Source organism: Euwallacea similis, chromosome 7, assembly GCF_039881205.1.
Source record: "Euwallacea similis isolate ESF13 chromosome 7, ESF131.1, whole genome shotgun sequence".
In the NCBI taxonomy this organism is placed as follows: domain Eukaryota; kingdom Metazoa; phylum Arthropoda; class Insecta; order Coleoptera; family Curculionidae; genus Euwallacea; species Euwallacea similis.
This window is the reverse complement of record NC_089615.1, coordinates 563,175-586,420: the sequence shown is the minus strand read 5'-3', so window position 1 is coordinate 586,420 and position 23,246 is coordinate 563,175. Positions and strand designations below refer to the sequence as shown.

The window sequence follows — 23,246 nt, the reverse complement described above, 5'->3', positions numbered from 1 at the left end:
CAGTCATGCTCTTTCTTTTCAAAAAGGCATTTACAACTATTTTTCTTATCTGTATCTATGCCAATTGGCTTACTTTTTGGCATGTTTATTTCTGCAAAAGAAACGACGTATGACCTAATTTAAAATGTAAAATTTCTTCGCTAAACTCATTTTAGTTTTATGCCTTTTTCTGTATCCGAATTATCAACTTTTGTCGCGGTTATAACGTCTACGGTTTACAAAATTAATAAATTTTTGTTTTTTTGACATTTCAAAACAATTTCATGTCACTCGTGACGGCAGACTACTAGGACCTTTCAAACAGAAATAATTTTGATTTACGTCATTACTCATTGGCTCAATAAACTTTAAAAACTGTATTTTATCGCTGTTAGTTACTTCACTTTTGTCCGATAGTGCAAATATTTGAAAAATATAAAAAATGTCTTTGTGATATCACGTCGCCAGTCATTTGTCCACATTCTCTCACGCCTTCCGGCACATCACAGAAAGCCGCGGAAACATATCTCACCCCCGCATCTTCAGAATTGTTTTTATCTCATTTTTTTCTGTCATCTACGCACTCTGATGCGATGTTCATAGAGAATTCGTGCTTTGCTTCGTGTAACTAGTTTTTACTTTTTACTCACAAGTCGCGGGGGTCATCGAGGTCATACTGGACATCATTGTCTCGAAATGGCAGTTATAAATGCCGTTTAGAGCGGTTTTTCTCCTTATAGGGCCATAAGTATGCAGGAAGATTTTTCCGAGTTGACTTTGTCGGCAGTGCCATAAAGCGTTCGGTGTCGGGACATTTGGTGGAATTATGACGGTTTTTATTGCAAAATATGCCCGAAATCGTCAAAACGTTTTAATATTTTAGGATGAGGAAAATTTAAAAGGTTGAAAGTCAGTAGCTTATTCCTGGAAAAGTAAATTTATAGTGGCTTTTATTTTCTTCTCAATCATTTCTGTCCTATCTTATTTAACCTTTTTTCTATGACTGTTCAATGAATATGACCGCAAATAAAGTACCTAATAACTCACTTACAGTCGAAATACATGATCGATATCTGAACCTAAAATGAATTATCAGTGATCTGGTTTATGAAAACGGATCGGATAGCCCTGCAATGTATAATTTATTTAGTGATTTTTTTATCTGATCTGCCTCAACGAACCAAAACAGTCGAAGTAAACACGACCAGTTTCGAAGAAACGTTAGTGTTTATTATCTCATCGACCGCTAATGGAGAAGGGGTGGAGGTGTGAGCATCACGCTGGGTTTGGACAATCTCATTACGTCCAGGATTACTTGCACTTTCGTAGGTATGAATTCAAAACTCGTCATCACCATTTCATATAATGCGAACCTTCTACAGATCGAAATTGTCTTGTTCTGTAGCTTTCTTTTAAATCTACATATTATTCCTAACTTGACTGGACAATGTTTGCCGATAATCACTGCCAACCATAATAATTAATTTCTATTCAGATTGTCATTCCTGTATTAAGTGTGAAGCACGTAGCAGAAATACGCCTGAAGCATCACTAAGCAATCAGCTTCCTAGAATAAAGCTTTGTGATTCGTTAAGCGCCTTTCTTAAAAGGGAGGTGCATGAAGAAGTTCCAGGAATTGGTTATTGTTCAGAAAGTCACACGAAGAGTACTGAACTTATTTCACAGAACATCGGAAATGCATTGAGTTACAACTGAGGACGAAATAAATTTAGAATAATTCCTTGTTGATGTATCATTAATAAATAGAGTGGGATTCGTCGTGGACTATCAGTAATCGCACAGCCGTTTAGTTTTAGTTGTCTCACCTTGATTAATAACCGTCCTAACACGGATCATTAATATATGGTCTGCATAGATTAATATGGATTAGCTCCGGCAGATCCCATTTGAATTCTTTAGAGTCCGCTTCAGGAATTCACGAACGTATACTCTCCATCAAGCTCCAAAAACAAAAAGGCAGCCGAGTGAAAATAAAACAGAAAATAGCCAGGAGCAACAATACCATTAAAGACCAATAGAGACCCGATCCAATATTTAAATTATGGCCATTATAAAATGTGTATGGCAGCGAGTGCAAGGGAGTGTGACTGGGGAACCTGAGGCTACACTCGGGACTACCCCCTGAAAACCGCTCGATAAAAACTTGCTCTATATAATTATGTATTTTTTATACACATACTTAGCCAAAAGCGGTCTGATAGTCGTTAATCTTTAATACATAATTGATAGGTGCGTGGTGCCCGATAGAATTTAAGAAATGCTCTTGCAGTGGTTTTGGGCTTAAGGCGCGTTGTGCAGGAGGGCTCCACTCGTCGCTAAAAAGGACGTTTTTCATAAGCAACATTCCTCTTGGAAAAAACCGGGTATGCCGAACAGGATACTTTTTGAAGGAGTTTTCTAAGCGACATGGAAAAAACCGCATTTACAGAGCCTTTTGCGAATACATGCATCTTTTAAAAATTCCTGATAATCTCTTAACGAACACCAATGTTTTTGACGCACCCCGTTGTCCAATCTACTCAGAATTAGCCAAATCCCTCTACTTTCTACCCTCTAGCACCTAGTCTTCATTTAAACATTGTAATTGAAACAAATTCATACGAAAAACAAGAGTACAGTTGGTTTAATATTCATTACTTACCACCAAGCCCCTCGTTAGAAATTGAACCATTATCTTACACGACCAGACTTGATTAAAATATGCATTAAATTTGCAATAGAGTTAGTCAGGGTCCACATGTTCATACCAGAATTGAGCAGTAAATTGTTTGATTATCAGCATTCAAACAGACCGTGGGATTTTCAAAATTCAATTACCGCTAAACGAATACATGGCCAGTGTAGAAAAATGAGGAGTCGTAGTCGACGTGACAGCAGAATCACATTCCGAAAAAATAAAGGTCTTTTGATAAATTTAACAGTGGAAGTTATTCCTATTGTTGATACTTGAAACCATCAGCCGAAAGAGAGCAGAGCCACCATCAAGTTACATGACAAAAACACAAAGCCACCGTTTTCAATCATGCTCATCCTGAAAGGGCAGAGGCGTAGTGGCAATGGCAGTTATGAATTCCTTCAATTTCCTTTTACTTAAATGCAGGCTTCATCAAGCCTTCCTTATAAACCGCGCATTTTAACTTTATAAGAATAATTCCTTCCTTATCAGTTTATTTATTAAATATTGCCTTTCGTTCAGTGCAATTAGCGATTTCACTAATAAAAATTCAAAGATCTGTTACGACGCCTCACAACCTTTAATGATGGTTTTGTATGATAAATTTTGACTGTGATTTGCTGGTATGACGAGTGGTCACTGATCAAGCGGTCGGGAACAAAAATGAAAATTAATTAAAACATGTTCTGGTCTGCCATTCGGATTAGGAAGAAATGAATGGATGAAGAAGCAAAGGAGAACAATGATCGGGGTCCGTGTGACAATACATGATAGATCGGCGCGATTCCATCTCGCTGCAGCCGTTCTACAATGGGCCATTTATTTATTTATAAGTCCAATTTTGTTCTCATTTGAATATTTTCCTTTCCCTCTCTTATTTTATTCCTTTATCCCGAGAATATGTTATTAGATATGTAATCACCAATTTAATCATGTTTGGCAAATAAGCACTAATTTTTTAAATTGTCGTTTTGTAAACTTGAATTCATGGGTATACAGGATGTTTGATAACATTTTTTTGATGACATGGGGAGTGATTTGGAACCGATTTACCCTAATTTATTTCTACACAAAACTTCACAGTTTTCGAGATATGATTTTTTTGTGACTTCACAAATTTTACAAAATTTGAAATTTAGATATTAATAATTTCATTTCTAACAGTGCTATCGGCTTGAACTAAATTTATTCTGTTACGTGAATGTATGCATCTTCTAAATAAGCCATAAAAATTAAAATCTGGACATAGTAAGGACAAAAAAGAAGTGGTAAGTTAGAAGGAAATTAAGAAATGATAGAGTTTAAATTATGAAAATAAAATTTTATTCCAACTAAGATTCGTACAAATCTTTAAATGCAGCAAAAAATTATTTATTTCGTGCCTCTAATGGAGTATCACAGATCACATAAAGTTTACGAAACATAATAAATTCGGCGTCGTTTAAGAAAAAGGACAATAAAAATTAAAAATAATTTTTTAACCTTTTTTAAAGATTTTGTTCAAATTAAGCTCCTCTATTGCATATACAAGTTCTACACCTTCATCGAATTTTGACGGTAGTTTCTTGAAGTCGCATTTCTTTTCCCAATGTTTGAACTGCAAAATTTATTTTTCTTTGTAAGTGTTCTCAAAATTGAAGTACTTCATTGTAAACTAATGCTTCGGCAGGTCCCCAGACATAGAAATCTAAAGAAATTAAATTTGGGCACCTTACTGGCCATGCTAGAGGGCTGTTTCTACCGGTTCACGAATTGTCTAAGTACCTCTTAAAATTTCGCAATAGTGTACTAGAAAACCATCATTTTAAAATACTATGGATTTATCTTCTAAAAATTGCACGCCATTTAATAACTCCGGAAGATCATTTATTAGAAAGTTAAGGTAATTTTCTTCATTGAGGTTATCCGGCAAGTAATGTGACCTTACGAGAGTACTGCCAATACCGCCTGCCCAAACGTTCAGACTGAACTTTATTTGGAGAAATTAAATGGATGAAAACAAAAAAAAATGTGACTTCGAGTAACTACGGTCGAAATTCGAAGAAGGTGTAGAACTTGTATACGCAATAGTGGAGCTTAATTTGAACAAAATCTTTAATAAAGGTTAAAAAATTATTTTTGATTTTTCTTGCCCTTTTTCTTAAATGACGCCGAATTTATTATGTTTCGTAAACTTTATGTGACCTTTTTGATACACTATTAGAGGCACAAACTAAGTAAGTTTTTGCTGCACTTAAAGATTTGTACGAATCTTAGTTGAAATAAATTTTTTCTTCTAATAATTTAAACTTTTATTTACTTATTTTCTTCTAATCTACTATTTCTTTTTTTGTTCTTATAATGCCCGGATTTTCATTTTTATGGATTATTTAGAAGAGGCATACATTCACCTTACGGAATAAATTTGTAATAGTTCAAGTTGATAGCAGTTTAAAAATAAAGTTATTAAAGACTAAATTTAAAATTTTGTCAAATTTGTGAAGAATTACAAAAAAATCATATCTCGAAAACAGAGAGTTTTTGTATAGAGGAAATAAGGTTAAATCGGTTCCAAATGACTCTCCCGTCACCCAAAAAATGTTGTTAAACCGTCCACCAAGCATTCTGTAGATTGCTTACTTTTATGGAATAGTTTAGAATACTTGGTATCAGAAATCACATCCATAGATTGGTTGGGATTATAAATATTCAGGGCCATCGCAGAATCCCGATTTAAATCCATTGGATTTCTTTTCTTAGGGTTTTGTGACCTATTTAATCTTATTTCTAGTTTGTAAACATGACGCTCCAATTTCAAACTTGAGAAGCAATTAAAATCGACAATGATAGAGAAATGAATGAAGGCAATATTCAATGAAGAGAGGCGCCTAATTTTAACAGTATAGAGGTATTTAATTTATTCTGTTATTGACCATTCTCTCTCAGTTAGCTACTACCACCTATGAAGAACCTTAGAGCTTATTATTTCTAATGATGTTGCTTTTGTTGCCCCATAGGCTTCCGCCCGAAAGAAAAATCGTTCGACTTATTGAGCATATTGTTGAAAGGTAGTTAGCCCATATTAATTGCCTACCACCTGATGGGTGAAAATATTGGCTTATTTGATTCTTTTCCGAGAAAATATGAATATCGTTATGAGATTTATAATAAACGTCATTATCGTGAATATATGTACACACGTTACAAGTCGTGACTATCGCTGCCCACCGTGTAATGAGGAGGCCCGCCTGCCTGCTTATAGCACCAAAGATCTGGATCTTTGCGAATCTCTTCTTCGTCTTGTTAAGCTGGATCGTGCACGCTCTTTCTCTCTGCTTCCTCGAAAATTTTATTGCCGATATAATCGATGAATAATTGCGCGAACTGTTTGAAAAGTTCTTGTGAGAATATTGCCTCTATCCATGTTTAATGTTGCCTAATCATAAGGTGTTCGCCATAACGAGTTTATTTAAATCTGTTGTCAGTGGTAACGCCTCTTTCGCGCCTTTTTCTTTTTATTAACAAACGCTTGCATACGGAATTAATCTACAACATAACAGGTGTGAAATAAATATACAGCTATTAGGTTAGTCCCTTTGTAGTATTTCCGGGTTGATATGTTCTCGTTTTCGACTCCCGAGCTCTTCTCTCTCTAATCATGTTGATAAATTCTTCTTAGGTTTACCAGGAAGTTAATTTTTTGAAACTATGTGTAATTCAAGTTACTTCATTTGACTTGACATGAAACCAAGTTAAGTTAAGTGACCATTGAAGAAAAATGAAGATCGTCCGAGAAACAAATGCTGTAAATTACATGTCGATTATTATTTACACGGTCTGCCATAATTTCTCAAAATTCTAGACGTTTATCAAAATCCTCTTGATTTAGCTTACGGAGAGATGTATTTTGTAAGAATGAAATTTATACTTATGAAGAATTCTGGCGGCACATAACCTACTGAGTCCAGAAGCTTGTGACAATCCTCGAATGGATTGCGTATTGTCCTTTAACACTTTACTGTACAAATTTGTATGTAACAACAAAAAATAGATTTGTATTATTATTTGTTGTGTTTATTATATATTATTGTCAAAAAAACGCGAAAAACACATTTTAGATATTTTTTTGTTTTTGGGTAATTAAAAAAAAGGGTACTTATAAGCATCGTCAGGAATAAAAAACATTTATTCTGAACATTTACCCCAAATATCATTCACTAAAAATTAAATAACGCAAAATAAAATTCTTATAATAAAAAAAATTGTCAAATAAAATATATAAATAAATAAAAGTTTACAAGAGATTCAACTAACCTAAATTTCACACACGATAGTATGCACGCAGTACAACTTTTGAACTAATAACAATGACAGATACAAATATGAGCTCACGCATGCGCATTAATCCTAACGATATGTGTTTCTTGCAAGTATTGAAATGCAAGAGCGGTCGAAATGTGCTCAAATTACATAACAGTGATTGAAAATAACAGTATAAGACTTTTAAGTACCGTCGGGCATTAAAAGGTTAAAGTAACGTGGCCCAAAACACCAACTGAAGTAGCTTCATTATTGAAAATGCGTGCTAGATGATGTCCTCGAATGTGAACAGAACGAGTTTCCTTGAATTTTTCCATCAGTATCAATACGTATTTGTGACGAACAAACTTATCAAGACGATACTGGTTAACATTCTTGCAGCAGTCCTTGCGCGCTTGCAATTGGAGTAATAGAAATCCACTAATTCCACACGTTTTTGAATTGAAAATACCACGTTTGCATTTTAAATTTACTCAGAATAAATAAATTTTGGTCTTACCTGGTACAAAACAGCAAACCCAATAACTTTTTTTAATTGAAATAAATAAAATCTATAAGCGATAAGTAGAGAATTTAGAAACAAAATTTGAATTTTTTTCTTGCACGTTAATTTAACGATGACAAATAAAATTTAGATTTTTACAAAAACGTGGCGTTAAAATTATTTTTATCGTAGCCTGTTATAAAGAGGGTTCCGAGACCTTCAAAACTAGATGTCACACAATCCTTCGTTCCTATTCAAATTTAACGGGTTGTAAATCCCCTTTAGGGGGGCTGTTGGTTCAGATATCAAATGGATGTCAAAACATGTCTCCCGAGGGAAACCAATTGACATATTTCTGGAAATTTCTCCAAACACGATAGCATAAGAATATCCGGGGTGGCTCTTTTCATTGGAACGCCCTGTACGTGCCACTTATTAAAATAATTAAAGTGTAATAGTTATTTATGTCACGAGCCCAGTAGGTGACTTGTTATAGTCCGAGTTTTTTACGGATGAGAAGACGTAAGAAGACAAGGCTAGAAAATCAACAAATGCTGTTCCACCAACTAATGAACATGTATCATATATTATTTTAATTTTTGCTGTCGAGTAATTAACAAGGATTTTTCTTCACTTTCAAGAAGACGTTTTGGTCAGCCGTTGAATCGAGCAAACCCGAATAAATTTCATGTGTCGAAGAGAAAATATCTCGTAAACTAACCTGTGCAGTGAAGCTAATCATCTTAACTGTCTCATCTTCATGATTTAGTTTTCCAGCAAATGATTGGATTTTCACAAATTCGACTAAATAGTTGAAGAACAGGGATCTATTTGAGTTGATGTACTGGAGGATTTTAATGAGGGTGAATTGAATTTCAACTTTGTTAATGGCTTTCGCTGCGTGATACTCTCAGTAGACTGCATTGATGGTCATGGCTTCGCTCTGCTCTATCCGGTAAGTACGGGAGTAGTCCATTTAGAGTTTATGTAGAATTGGGAAGTTAATTAGGTAGTCAACATAAAAGTAGGAGAAGACGTAGAAAAATGCTACAATGATTAGTTCAAATGACATTTTTTGGGGGAAATGAAGACCGAGCGTCTTGATTTTGATGACCAAAGCTAAGGTGGCTCTTGGTACCCAGGTAAAATATACAGGGCGTGACATTTGCCAAGAGGCACTATTGTGATTTTCGAAACGGCGAAAACTACGAACTCGGTTGATTTTGGCAAAAATTTAGATCATTGTCCTCTCTACTTGCAAAGCATTTCTTTTCTATCAGTATTTGGTTTAACGCAATACTGCCTCATTAAACGATCAATTAAAATCAAGTCAAAGTAGACCATTGTTCCGATCCAGTTATACTTGAAGTGGCACCATTATTACATAATTGGATATTATTTAGGCCCGTCGATCGTCTATTGGCAAGCTTGAGAGCAACAATCTATCAGCATCAGCGAACCTTAAAGATTTTGAGATAAAATCTTAGATTTCTTCTCTTTCAACGGTGAGTGGTATCTATTCCGCGTATGTGAGATATGTCTGGTCATGTACGAAACACATTCCGTAGGACTCGGCCTGAACGTTAAAAATTCTTTCTCAATAAGTTTGAGCCCATTACAGATTACATGGGGGCTTTGGATATTGCCATGTAGGTGTGGGTCTTCGCAGGTTTGATGGAGTACATTCCTATAGTTGATTATATTTCTGGGGCCTTAATCTATAGGGTTCTCACGCTTAGTTACTAGTAACGTAAAATCACCCATATTCCATCTTATGTAGTACATAGACATATAAAGGCAATCTCGGAGCACGCTTGCAAGCATTGTTCGAATTGGCAGTTGAAATTTATGTATTGGCTATATGCATTCGTTTAAATTAATTGTTAACGTTTAACATAATGTACTATATTTTGCTTAGTTGACTGGAAACTCCTTTTTTGGCACGTAAAGAAATGTCTCTAGTGGTTTCCATCTGCACTGCATACCATAAAGGCAGAATTCAGTTGTAAGTTAGTTTCTAATGATAATGGGCATTAGTGATACCTAGGACTAGGGATATTGGTAAACTCCCTAAAGGTATTCCAGATGGAAAGTTGTGAAATTTAATGCGTGAAATATACATGATAGAATTCCTCTTTAGAGGGTTATAAACTGGAAATGTTGGGAGCTTTGTCTAATTGGGTTAAAAAAACATTGTTTATAAAACGCAAACCAGTAAACATGCAGCATGTTAAAGTTTTCGATATTTTTGATTGCAAGTAATAAATTCAAACACTGTTAAAATTTCCTCCACCACTGAGATGAAGTTGGATTGGGGGTTTTATGTTTGGATGAGAAATATGCAAACTGAGTAATAAATTCGTTTTGACTTGACGTCTCATTCTGAACACGTAGAGCGGCTTTGGATAAGATCTCCGCCAGTCTTAGTAGTTGCCGGGATTATGACACGGTTTGTGAATTAAACATTTGTTCTCATATGTCCCACTAGATATTATTTCAATATTCTCGTTTAAGATGGTCGAAAATTAAATCCCAATTATACCCATATGCTGAAGACAACAACATAAAACTTGTGCCCATTGCAATCGAGCCATATCATGATGTAAGTTTTTTTACTTATATATGTACTAAGATGTCAAGTACCCCGAAAGTTCACCATGTGACCCCCCCAGGAGAGTCTAATGCCAAACATGACTGGCGCTTCCAAAGACTATTGTGCGCTAACTGGCCCCTCAGCGGGACATAAGCAACTTGTTACTCTTAGTTAATTGCCTGGAAAAACAGTCATGTTACCTTTCTGATAAAACATTAAAAATTTACCTAATTCATCATGAACTTTTAAAAAAGATATTGCGCATACGCATCCTAAAGCTAGGTAATGTACCCAGACTGCATTTTGCTCACAAAAATTAAAGTTTATCTTGGCTGGAGCATACAACTTGATTTAAACTACACTGAAGCGATACATTATAAAATGTGTCATGCTGACCTATCAGTCCGTTTAGATGTAAAGAAGAGAACAAAACAACAGTTCAAATAGCAATCTTCCTTAAATTCCCGACGGGTTGAGCAACCTGCTGGTCCGCTGGTCGGTACGGCCTTTCAAGGTACCAGCGGGAGCCAAAGCTGTAACACATCCACTCCTCGTACAATGGTAATTATTAGCATGACATGATGATTCGGACGAGAAAAAACCCTCCATCGGATTAAGACGATGAGAATTTGATTTGTAAATTCCAATGGGATCTTGAATAAATCGTTTGTTTATCGCGACGCCATTTTTCATACTTAACGAGATGTCCGTCTTGACAGTCGAGAGTTAAATCTCGTTCATTGCTTGCGTATCTCATAAGTTTTATGAGAAAATGTACCGACAATGATTATTTGAGCCTGATTTTCAATGTGATACAGCTCTGGACATTTTGAGTGGGAGAAAATTCTGAATATATGTAAATGACCATATCAGCCATGTCTAACTTAGTTGGATTAATCCTAACCACCTCCTGTTCTTTTTCATTTATACCCACATAAGTATCCAGACCGAAGTACAGAAACCCTCGTAAAATTAGAATTAGAGCTACTTCGTACAGCGACAATTCTTAATTTATTCTAATAAATATTCACCCACTACAATTTCCCTTCACCATCCTGTCATGACTTTGTTCTATCGGCAAATGTATCATTATAGCAACAATAGTTAAGGATTTAATTCCGTTTAGTTAAATGCATTTTTAAAGTAAATGGTACATGATTAAGGTGGTTGAAACCAGTTTATTGAAAACAGTATAATAATTGTATAATAATGTGTAATAATCAATCTGCAAGACGGTGTAGGTCGGTTTATACACATATTGGTATACAGACCCAGTATTGAAACCGTCGCATAATTCAAATTAGCGAATCGCAAGTTCTTTCTTCACAAGTCTTTTTTTATTACCTAAAAGGTAATAGAATGGCTGCTTTGTGCAGCAAGAATTTTTAATTTATTCTAATAAAACCCCATACACTACAATGTCCCTTCACCATCCTATCATGATTTCGTTCAGTCATAAAATATACTATTACAAAAATACCATTTATAACTTTACTATTCACCCCTGTTTAGTTAAATGTATTTTTTAAAGTAAATAGTGTCTGATCGAGGATAATTTTTAAATCAATGTAATAATCATCCAGCAAGGTAGTGCAGATCCATTCATACACACATCTGCAGATATGCAGGACCAGTATGGAAACCGTTTCAAAACTTGAATTAGTGAATCGCGGGTTCCTTATTCACAAGTTCTTCTTATTTCCCAAAGTTTAACCAAATTGCTGTTTCGTACCACAAAACCCTAATTTACTATAATACCGTTCTCTCAATAATCTCGACAAACATATTTTCCCTTCACCATCTTATCATGATTTTGCCTGTTAATTTCTCGGGCTTCTGATTCCATAAGGATCTGTAAAAATTAGATTTTTGTTTCTATTGATTGATTAAAAAATGTTATTCATTAATTAATTTTTGTTAATTTTAATAATTAATTTATTATTATTGAATCAAAAATTGTTATTTGGCTGAATGTTGCTAATGCAACGGGAGGCCATAGAAATCTAGAAATAGGAAACATCAACAAGTGACAGTCTATAAGTTTGTATATGGTTTTTGGTTAGTCATAACCCGATTCTGATTCGTAACATTTTAATAATTTCAATAATAACTTTATAAGGATAAGCATAAACAAATATTTATTCTGTTTCCAAGTGAATGTGAAAGTGTGAAGACCTGCTCATGCTGAAAATGAAATTTTTGTCGACAAATATTTCATTCTTGTTCTCATATTCCTATAGGATCAGGGCTCTGTAATCTTGCCTTAGTGATTTCACATTGAACATGTAAAAAAGAAAAACTAAGGAACAAACACTTTCAGTTAAATACTAGCTTCCGTGAGAATAACTTACTTTCATAAGCCAAAAATGAATGAAGAAATAGATGACAGTGAGTTTTACCATGAGGATTTTACCACAGCCTCAGATTGGGAAATATTGGTGGCCCATATGGAAGAAATTATTAATCAGTGGAAATTGGATGATATGAATCAGGAAACCCCAAAATATGAATTATTGGGTTGGAAAGTTAGAGCAGAAAAACTTGTATATATTGACATGAATTTTGATTTTGTTTGGTATAAAAGAGAGGCACAAATTCATCAGTCAGATTCTACTCTCGAAAATCCTAAACATGTTCTGGACAAGTGGTATGATTTTTCGTTGAAATATGGCCAATCAGAAGCTCACAAAGATGTTTGTTTAAGTGAGTGGTATGGCCTAAATGAATTTATTGTTCTTAGTTCAGCAGGAAAAATAGAACTGATCAATAATGAACCCAAAACAAAAATACTACTTAGTGCCCTAACTGTCCTAGTTTCTAACTTGCTCCTTGATATTCCTTTATTTGTACAATTACAAGACAAATGGCAGAAAGTATATGCTGGAGTTTATGAATCAAATGGAATTCGAACAAATTTTGATATTGTTCATCTAAAAAAGGGCTTATATTATTGCCAATATTTAACAGGACTTCTGGATTTGTTTAAAACAAAGATTTGTTCACCTTGTGCTGTAGAAAATATTTTTGTCTCCTGCCAATTAACATACTTGTTGCAGGATTTTGGTAACTTTGTTTGGAGAAAGGAGATATCCGGTGATAGTATTGATGTTGAAAATTTGTATGTACTTCCCTTTGGTGTTTCAATAGAACCAGTTTCAGCAATTTGCTTTAAAACCACCTGGAGTAATCTTTCTGAACACTCAGTTATAGACACAGAAAGTCAGACCAATTTTAACCCGATGAAAGCTCAGAAGTGGCAATGCTCAGCCTTTTTTGAAAAGGAGCCAATTTGTCTGCTAAGTGAATGTTTAGGAGAGTTTTTGGAGATTTTGAACAATTTCTATACAGTTTATGATGTGTTGGGTGATTTTGCTGTTTCTTTTACACCAGAAAACAACCCCTTAGACTTATTGACTGAATCATCAGTGCCAACGATTTCAAGCCTTTTGGGAAGGGCTGCCAAATCACACTTCAAGAGACATGGCAGAGGTAATATTTTTATTTTTAACCTTTTTGCATTTTTGAATATATATTTTTCAAAAATATCTGGATAGTCTATAAAAAATCCTACCACAGATATCCCAGGTTGCAATGTGATTTAATTCCACTTGCCTTAATTCTTGAAAGAACAAGAAAAAATCCCAATTTCTTTTACCAACACCTTATTTTTATATACTTTCAATTGTCAGGTAATCCTCCAATCCAAGAAAACGTTCTCGTTCCACTGCTTTATTTTTTATTTCCCGACGCTGACGAAAACTCATATTTACCTTATGGAGTTAAAAATCGGACTGCATCAGTACATAAGAAAAATGAGGTAAGTGTCAAGATAGTTTTGTTACATGTCTTATTTTACTTATTTTTTTAATATTCAAAAATCATATTTGTTTTGCTTCGATAATATTGGAAATAACTGAGTTTCTCTCAGGATTTTTGGACAGCTTCATTATTACAACATAATTATTGTACATTTTTAACTTATTTTTAGTGTTCAAATAATTCCAATTTGGGCGTAATGTTTTATAGGTTTTTCAAAATAGCGAGGAGGAATTCAAAGGATTCAAAACTGGCACTGAGGATTCTCTGATATGGCGACTATCCATTGTTCTTTCTAATGCCCTTCAAACTCTTGGGGGTATAAGGGCATTCTGCCACATATGGTATGAGTTTGTTCAAGAAATGCGTTACAGATGGGAGCACAGCATGGTAATACCAGGGTAAGAACAATTTCTCTCATTTTTTTTTTGTATTGATTACTGCTGTTTACTGTGATATTCTTGTGGTGATCGATGTAGGAGTATACCATAAAGGTAATTTAAACTGGATTTTGTGTAACATACAAATACTATATTGAACTCAATACTAAAGGAGAGTTTAAACTTGTATGCATATAGTGACGCCAATATCAACTGGCGTGCCAGTAAATTAAACTCGCATATGTACAAATAGAACCAGTGTGACCACTCGCGTCATTAGATTAATACATGTGTAAACTTATCCTCAGTCTCGGAATCCTCATTTGTTTTCTTTACAACTTACAAATAGTATTATAGTACGTACGTGATCGTTACCTTAAAAGTAATATATACAATCATGATAATAACTTCTATGATTACTATATACTAATAACACTAATAATTAATGAACGTGTTTCCGAGTTCTACGTGAAAATGCACATAAAAGCAACAACATTACTCTAATTCAGAGGTAATGACTCGTCAATGCCTTGAGAGGTCTATCACTGAATATTATTTTATCTTGGAAAATACCTAGTATTCCAATTTAAAAAAAATCCCGCGGAAACATTTTCGAAATTTTCAAACATTTATTACTTATACTTATTTATGTAATAAGTATGTTTGGTAAGGTTTCATTAGATCAGTGAATTGGTAGCCGAGATTAAAAGCCACGAAATTTGATCGAAATGGTACTTTATCAGGGACTCGTTGAAAAGCTATCGAGTTTCCTTTAAGTTCTCTTAATTGGTATACCATTTTTTACTTAATTTTTTTAATAATAATAGGCATATATATTTTTTTATTTAATCAGAGGTGATTTATTTAGGGTTATTGTGGACATTAAAGACATTTCCAGTCCAAATTGGTGCTAAAACAAATTGAATAAAAAGAATGAATGAGAAAACGTTAAACATTTAATTTCAATGGCACCAGGGGATTTTTTTATAACTTAGCATGCATATATTATATTTTTTATTAAGTGTAAAGGAATATTTCCGATGTGTACAAAAAGAAAATGGTTAGAGAAAAAAAATTAAGACCTCATAGGTTTAGCTTTGCAAATATAAAAGTAAATGCGAAATATGTTATGCGTATTTTTTGTAACTTGTGATATTTACAAAGGCACCAAACCATTCCTAGTTGTTGGATTGCGTGCCATATAAATTTCCATATCATGGTCAGTCCAATTGTCCGAATTGTCGCAATAATTATTCAATGTATGTGTTGAACCTGCTGTACTATATCTGCTGCTTGGTCGTTGGTGATCTCGAGATCTTGACCGTGGGCGAGAGCGTCTTGAAGAAGACGCGATGGATTGAGCAGGGCCATGATGGGAGAGCATTCGGGTCGACATTCTTTCGGATTGCATCGCCAGAGATTGTCTCGAAAGCCTTAGATCTAAGGATATTTATTAGTCGATATTACCTTATAAAAAGTATATACGTACCTTGTCTAGACGCTAACAAATTATTTGGAAATGCATTAGACGTTAGGTATCTTCCTGAGTGATTTGAAAAACTGTTTTGTGACTGACCGTCTGCGATTGATCGGGCCTTATTTTTTGCGTTGAAATGAGACCTCAGTTCATCCAGTGAGGGTGGCTGTTCAACTGTGTACATCCTTGGTCGTTGGCTATGTGTGCTGTATGCGGAGACTTGATCCCAGTCCTAGAAGAAGAAAGAAATTACCATAGGTTCTTCAAGTTTGTAGTTCCAGTAATAGATACCAGAAGTTTTTCATCTCAAAAAATTATACGCAGGATATTACTCCATTTTGAAATTATATAGCTATTCTTAAGTATTTTCTGCGGAGCAGGTATATAGACAGATATATTAAATCTAAATGAAGCAGCTTTTTCCTATTAATTAACACGGTAACAATGATCGTTTAGAAGAACCCCATAATGGATAAATTAATTTACCTTATTATTGTTATAAGCACTCAGATTGGCCAATGAAGATAACTGCTCAACAGGACTTTGGGGCAGTGTGCAACAATTGACTGGCAAACCACTAATTGGCAAACCATGTTTAATCCCATTTAATTTTTGTTGATGAAGTTCTTGTAATTTTCTCGATCTTCTTCGAGACGCAGCTGTGGACATATGAAATATTATAAAACTCTAGAAAAATTAACAAAAACCATTGATGCTCTTGGAATATTAAAAAGAAAGTTATTAGTACTTGCAAGATTAGTTATGCTCTATTATATAACGCGTTTTGCTGCTTAATTGGGTGATTGTTAAGTCTATTGATTAAACAAAGGTAGTAGTAGATGAAAGCATTAAGTAAATAGCTAAATAAAGTATCAACCTACCGATAAATACTATTACCGCAACAACAATAGTTCCACATATGGCAGCGCTAGCGGCGATCGTTATTTTGTCCATATTGGATGATGCTGAAGAGACTGTCCGCACTTCTCGGCACTGTCTGTACGGTACATTCTCCGGTGTAACGTTTAGTTCTTCTAGAGAGACTACGCAGACGATAATGCACTCCTGCAAAGAAATGAATTACATCAGTCAAACTCTGAATGGAAGATCTCTTGATAACAAATAACAATTTCTTCAAGATATTGAACATGCATTTTAAATGTTTACTATTACTCTGTTCAAGTTTAACCACATTCCTATTTATTTACTTAACTGTAATACGGACGTGTTCACATCACAATCTCAATTGTATATGTTTCGAGTTATTACGGTTTTTAAAAATTATGTTATTGAATGAGTTTGTTTTATTATTAATACATTTATTTTAATAAATAATATTATTAAATTAAATATAAAATATGACAAAGTAATGTTTATTGTCTTTAATTATTGTACAGAGTTCCCCATATTAGACTATGTACTTTAAAAGGCAAATAAAAACTTTGTAATCAAAGTAAAACATCTTTTATTGGAGTAATCTATAGTTAATTCTATGGAATTTATTATTAATTTAGATAACTATTCAATTTATAAAAATTTTGTCCTCTAAATATCCTTTATCGACTTCGATGGAATTTTGAATTTTAAGTTAAAAATTTTGCATCACCTGGTGAAGTAAATCTCAATCTATTTTTGCAGTTTCATTTCGAATTCGCTCTTTTAGCTCCAGAATTGTTGTTGGAGGATTTTCAGAAACAATTATTTTTAAAATTTGTATCCCTGCTTGTTCGTCATTGGCGTGAAAATTCTCAAGACCAGTTTATCAAACAATTCCACAGTCCAAAAATCGTTGTTTGGTGTGGTATATCAACAATTCTGGAGCTGAAAGGGCGGATTCGAAATCAAACTGCAAGAATAGATTGAGATTTACTTCACCGGGTGATGCAAAATTTTAAACTTAAAATTCAAAATTCCATTGAAATTGATGGAGGATATTTAGAGGACAAAATTTGTATAAATTGAATAGTTATCTAAATTAATAATAAATGTCATCGAATTAGCAATAGATTACTCCAATAAAAGATTTTTTTACTTTGATTAGGACGTTTTATTTAACTTTTGAAGTGCGTAGTCTAATACGGGGAACTCTGCATATTAGTGATTTGAACCTGTTAAGATAATCTTAAGAGCTTTTAAGATTGATTTTGAAACTTACCTGAGACGGCACATTCTTGATTTTGAATTCTCGTTCACTGGCTTCCAGAGGTGGCCCTTGTTTGAATCCTTTATCGCCAAAAAGTCGATACACAACTCTAAATCCCAAGATGTTAGCTGTCTCAGATCCCCATTGAATTATTACGGAACTGTCGTGCCGAAAAGCATTCTTAACTATCACCTCCTTGCTGTCATCGGCTTTACTTCGCGAAGGAAATCCTGCTAAGACCAAAGGTGGTTTTGAAGTTGTTTTCCATGTCTGAGTAGATTTCGGTTTGATTTGCATTATCGTGGTCGTCATCTTTGTAGTGGTAGATGTTGAAGTTGCTTTTGCTGTCGTTGTTGAATATGTGGTAGTAGTTGATACAGTCGATTTACTTGTAATAGGTTCCTTTGTAGTTGTTGTTGTCGATGAAGAAGGCGCTTGTTGGGGTATTACTAAGTCGTCCAAATTGGCCGTGACAACAGTTGCCACGCCGACACTTTCCGGGGATTTGGGCTTTTGTTGATTTCTTTTGGGGCTATTAGATTCCTTTGGACACGCTAACTCACTTAATTGGATACTGTAGAAATTCCTATCTCTAAATTTCGCTGGACTTCCACAAAACTGTGGATTTCTTTCCCGTGAGGTAACCTGCAGGTCGCCTTCTTTAATCCACTCCAAAATCCAGGACAATCGGCAGTCACAATGAAGAAACCGCCCTCCTAGGCTAAGGCCTCTTAGGCTGTTGTTTAGATGTGATAATGCGTCATAAGGTATCGTAGTAAGAGGATTACCGTCTAAAGCGAGAAGTGTGATGCTTGGATTACCTTTAAGGGCTTTGTCTGGAATTTCCGTTAACAAATTAAATCCAATATCAAGAACTCGTAATTCCTGTAACGGACTAAGTGCCTCAGTAGGAAAATCAGGAAGTAGATTGTTCAGTAAACTTAAAGAGCTTAATGTTTTTATAATCCCGTGAAAGGCGTTGCCCTTCAGGTCTTGCAAAAGATTTCTTTCCAGGTTTAAGGCTGTCAAGGCATCTAACCCTGCAAATGCATTGTCTCCATCAGGTCCAGGAAGCTCTCTTAAGCTATTTTGTGATAGATCTAGAAAAGCCAGAGTTTTCATTCGTTGAATTGCTCGAGGTACTTGAGTTTGGCGCGTTCCTTTTAAATTCAAATTTTTTAAGCTTTTCTCTAATCCGCGTAATGCGTCACTATCCAAAGTTACATTATTATCCGACAATTTAAGAGTGGTAAGTTTGTGAAGAGTTACAAATGCATCCTCTGGAACTCTATTAATTCTGTTATGTGATAGATCTAATAACTGCAAATTGTGCATAGATTCGAGACTATCCACTGGCACTGCGGTTAGCTCATTGTCTTGTAAATTTAAATTTTTTAAATATTGTTCCTGCCCTTTAAACGCATCACTTTCTACTGTTTTAATTCTGCAACCGGACAACTGTATATTGTGGATTTTCAAATTTACTATAATATTGTCCTGAAGTGTTGCCACTGTAGAATTGTTCACGTATAGTAAGTCGATCGATGTCTGACTAGCATATTTATTTAAAGCCGAGAGTAATTTTGGCCAATTGACCATGTCGCACTGCACTGATAGTTCGTGTCCTAAATTGTAGGAACATATACACGACGATTGAAGGTCTGGTACTTCTCGCTGCCATGGACATTGCGCTGAAATAATTGAGACTAGGGTAGTCCATATCAGCACATTGAGGGGTGCAGGACTCTTCATTTCCTGAAATAAGAAACATATTTGTTTACATTTTTTCCATAAAAACGGTTAAAGTTATGAAAAATATTCAAGAGGTCCTTTTTCACAGAAATATGGAGCATTCAGAAAATTATTTTTATTAAAAAAACAGTAGAGTTACATATTTTTCGTTTAAAATATTCAGAGTCATATCAATGGGAATGCCACTGGTGAAATTGGACACATTGTTTTTTCCTTAAAAGGTGTGTCTTTACATTTTGTTTTCGCACCCCAATTTTCATAGAAATATTTAATATTGAAACGGACTTATTAAGAAATTTCTGTATTTCAGATAAGAAGTAATAATGGATCTATGTTCGTATAAACAGTTTTCCTTAAAATTTTCAACAGATCCACCCTTTGAATTTTTGACATAATATTATGAACACCTTGTATAATATAATATTGTGTTTCCTTTAATAAAGTGTTAGGCATTGATGGTCCCTACACATTCTGCCAAAATATGAAACGTCTTGTTTACGGTTGGCTTCCTTAATGTTAAATTGAAATTAGATTAGAAGAATATTTGAGCCTTTATTTAAGCTCATATCTAATCGTTATTTAGCTTGATTTATTTTTGTTATTCCTCGCTGGTTTTACTTAGAGTTAATTTCCTTGGGTGACAAATAATATCAGAATCAGCATCGCTGATTGCTTTTCTTAATCCTAAGATATATCATTTTTAATTTAATCTACTTTAGCCGCTCATTATAGTCAGAAGTTCAATATAATAAACTCTTTTCTTGTCGATTGGTGTTTAATTAACACTTAATAATGTAAAACTTCTTTATGTCTATACAGGGTGTTCCAGTTTATAGTAGCAGGACTTTAACAGTTGATAGAAGACCTTTTCTTAAGATGAAAATGTTATATAAATATATATTGAAGACGGCTCGGTTTTTGAGGTACAGGGTGGCAAACTTGACTTTTTTAAAAAAAATTTTTAAAATAATTCACTCAAATATTAAGACACAGCCATGAAATTTGATATTTTGGAATTTTTCGCAGTGCCGAATTTATATTTGTTAAAATTTTCGTCAAATTTACAGAGGGCGCCATATGCAACATACTAGTGAATATTTAAATTATGATAATTTTTTGTGCCTCCTTGTAGCAACTTTTTTTTAATCAAAATGGATTCGCCGTTCATTTTTTTCTAAAAAAGGTACTCTTGTTATAAATTGCTAAATGTCAATGTTTTCGAGATATTTTGAATTTGGTCCTTAGTAGTACGACTGGCTTCCACAAGGGAGTTGTGATTTGATAGTAAATCATTTATTTTGCCAATTTTTATATGTTTAATAAATGCTAAAATATTTTTTAAATTCATTTATCAACGTTATTAATATTATGACTATTACATTTAATATTATTTATTTATTAACATTTTAATATTTTGGAAAAAATTAATACCAAACACTTTTTAATTGTTAATTAATACAAAACAAAGAAGTAATCATAATCCAACTAATCTAAAAATTACTGGAACATCGTCCCACATTTTTTAAATTGAAATAAATGGAATTAACGCGTTAAAACCTGTAAATGAAATAATCATATAAGCACCGAAAATGACAACTGAGATTATTGAAGCGAGACTTGAACTGGTTGCCAAGCAATTGTCATAACTAGCAATAATAACACTAATAATAATGTCATTTATGAAAACTAAGATGATTATTACTATTATTGTTTATTTTATTTAGAAGTTTTAACGTGTTAATTTAATGTTAATTTAATTTCAATTTCAAAAATGCCATTTTATTTCTTGCCTCAAGAACAAGCCGATATCCATTTTGTATATGGGTTCGCAAATGGAAATTCAGCGTTAGCAGCTAGAGAATACAGAAGATTTCCAAATAGACGACATCCCCATCCTTCCGTTTTCGTTCAAATCCATAATCGATTTATGAATCAAGGTTTAAGGATTCTACCGAAAGATTTACCTAATCATATTCAAGCAGAAAGGATAGCTAGACAAATATTACAAGAATTTGACAGAGACCCCACAACAAGTATTAGACGAGTGTCTATTATTACTGGTACATCCCAAACAAAAATTTTTCGGGTATTAAAAGGAGACCATAGGCATGCCTACCATCGGCAATCAGTTCAAGGATTACACCATGGTGATGAAGTACTTAGACTGAACTTTTGTCAGTGGATTTTAAATTCTTTGGACAACAACAGGGATTTTTTATCTTGTATTTTATGGACCGACGAATCCTGCTTTACACGACGTGGAGTTGTTAATTTCCACAATCAACATATCTGGGCGCAAGAAAATCCACATTCTACTAGATCTAGAAATTTTCAACGGGAATTTAGTGTAAACATTTGGGTGGGAATTTTCCAAAATAATTTATTTGGACCCTATTTTTTACCAGATCGATTGAATTCTGTAAATTTTTTGGAATTTCTGGAAACCGAGCATGATAATATGTGGGACGATGTTCCAGTAATTTTTAGAAAACAGCCTTGGTTACAATTGGATGGTTGTCCAGTGCATTTTAGAAGAAATGTAAGAGCTTGGTTGAATACGAATTACCCCGGAAGATGGATAGGACGTGGTAGTCCTGTTTTGTGGCCTCCACGTTCACCGGACCTCACGCCCTTAGACTTCTTCGTGTGGGGCTTCCTAAAAGAAAGAGTTTATGCTACTCCTGTGATAAGTATCGAAGATCTGAAATTACGGATAAGAAACGCTTGTCAAGAGATACGAGTCAACCATTTAATTGAAATACGAAGGTCTATTGAACGTCGTTATCAACTTTGCATTCGACTAAACGGTTTTCACTTTGAACATTTACTTTAAATTAGAACTAAATTAGTTTCAGATTAGTTGGAATATGATTACTTCTTTGTTTTGTATTAATTGACAATTAAAAAGTGTTTGGTATTAATTTTTTCCAAAATATTAAAATGTTAATAAATAAATAATATTAAATGTAATAGTCATAATATTAATAACGTTGATAAATGAATTTAAAAAATATTTTAGCATTTATTAAACATAAAAATTGGCAAAATAAATGATTTACTATCAAATCACAACTCCCTTGTGGAAGCCAGTCGTACTACTAAGGACCAAATTCAAAATATCTCGAAAACATTGACATTTAGCAATTTATAACAAGAGTACCTTTTTTTAGAAAGAAATGAATGGCGAATCCATTTTGATTAAAAAAAAGTTGCTACAAGGAGGCACAAAAAAATTATCATAATTTAAATATTCACTAGTATGTTGCATATGGCGCCCTCTGTAAATTTGACGAAAATTTTAACAAATATAAATTCGGCACTGCGAAAAATCCCAAAATATCAAAAATTAATGTATACAGGGTGGTCCAAAAATCAAGTACTACTACCAACTTTGTCTTTTTAAATGGAAACACCTATTTTTTATTTCATTATTGAATTCTATGCAAAATACTAAGTGTGTTCCACGTATCATGTTCTATACCTAAACGCAACAGGTCTCGAGAAATTTACGATTGAACATATCAAAAACTAAAACTTTTCATTTCTTTTAAAATTTCATTGGTTTTGAAAAGGATCGATTTAATACAACATAAAACAACAAGCAACAAGTAAATTAAATGTTCGAATT

At 33.9% G+C, this 23,246-nt stretch overlaps 2 protein-coding genes across 2 annotated transcripts in view; one reads left to right on the top strand and one right to left on the bottom strand.

The window, feature by feature from the left end:
* Positions 1–12,141: 12,141 nt before the first annotated feature.
* The window catches only part of Rab3GAP1 (RAB3 GTPase activating protein subunit 1), a 51,442-nt gene continuing 40,337 nt past the window's right edge, over positions 12,142–23,246 (top strand). The window contains exons 1-3 of the mRNA XM_066391722.1: positions 12,142–13,539; positions 13,740–13,867; positions 14,077–14,267. Coding sequence (XP_066247819.1) covers positions 12,417–13,539; positions 13,740–13,867; positions 14,077–14,267 — 1,442 coding nt within the window. The 5' untranslated portion in view covers positions 12,142–12,416. The remainder of the gene's footprint in view (positions 13,540–13,739; positions 13,868–14,076; positions 14,268–23,246) is intronic.
* haf (leucine-rich repeat and fibronectin type-III domain-containing protein hattifattener) overlaps positions 14,324–23,246 on the bottom strand; it is a 39,972-nt gene continuing 31,049 nt past the window's right edge. The window contains exons 2-6 of the mRNA XM_066391723.1: positions 17,879–19,621; positions 16,605–16,788; positions 16,210–16,382; positions 15,736–15,955; positions 14,324–15,686 (exon numbers count right to left, since the gene is read on the bottom strand). Coding sequence (XP_066247820.1) covers positions 15,403–15,686; positions 15,736–15,955; positions 16,210–16,382; positions 16,605–16,788; positions 17,879–19,618 — 2,601 coding nt within the window. The 5' untranslated portion in view covers positions 19,619–19,621 and the 3' untranslated portion in view covers positions 14,324–15,402. The remainder of the gene's footprint in view (positions 15,687–15,735; positions 15,956–16,209; positions 16,383–16,604; positions 16,789–17,878; positions 19,622–23,246) is intronic.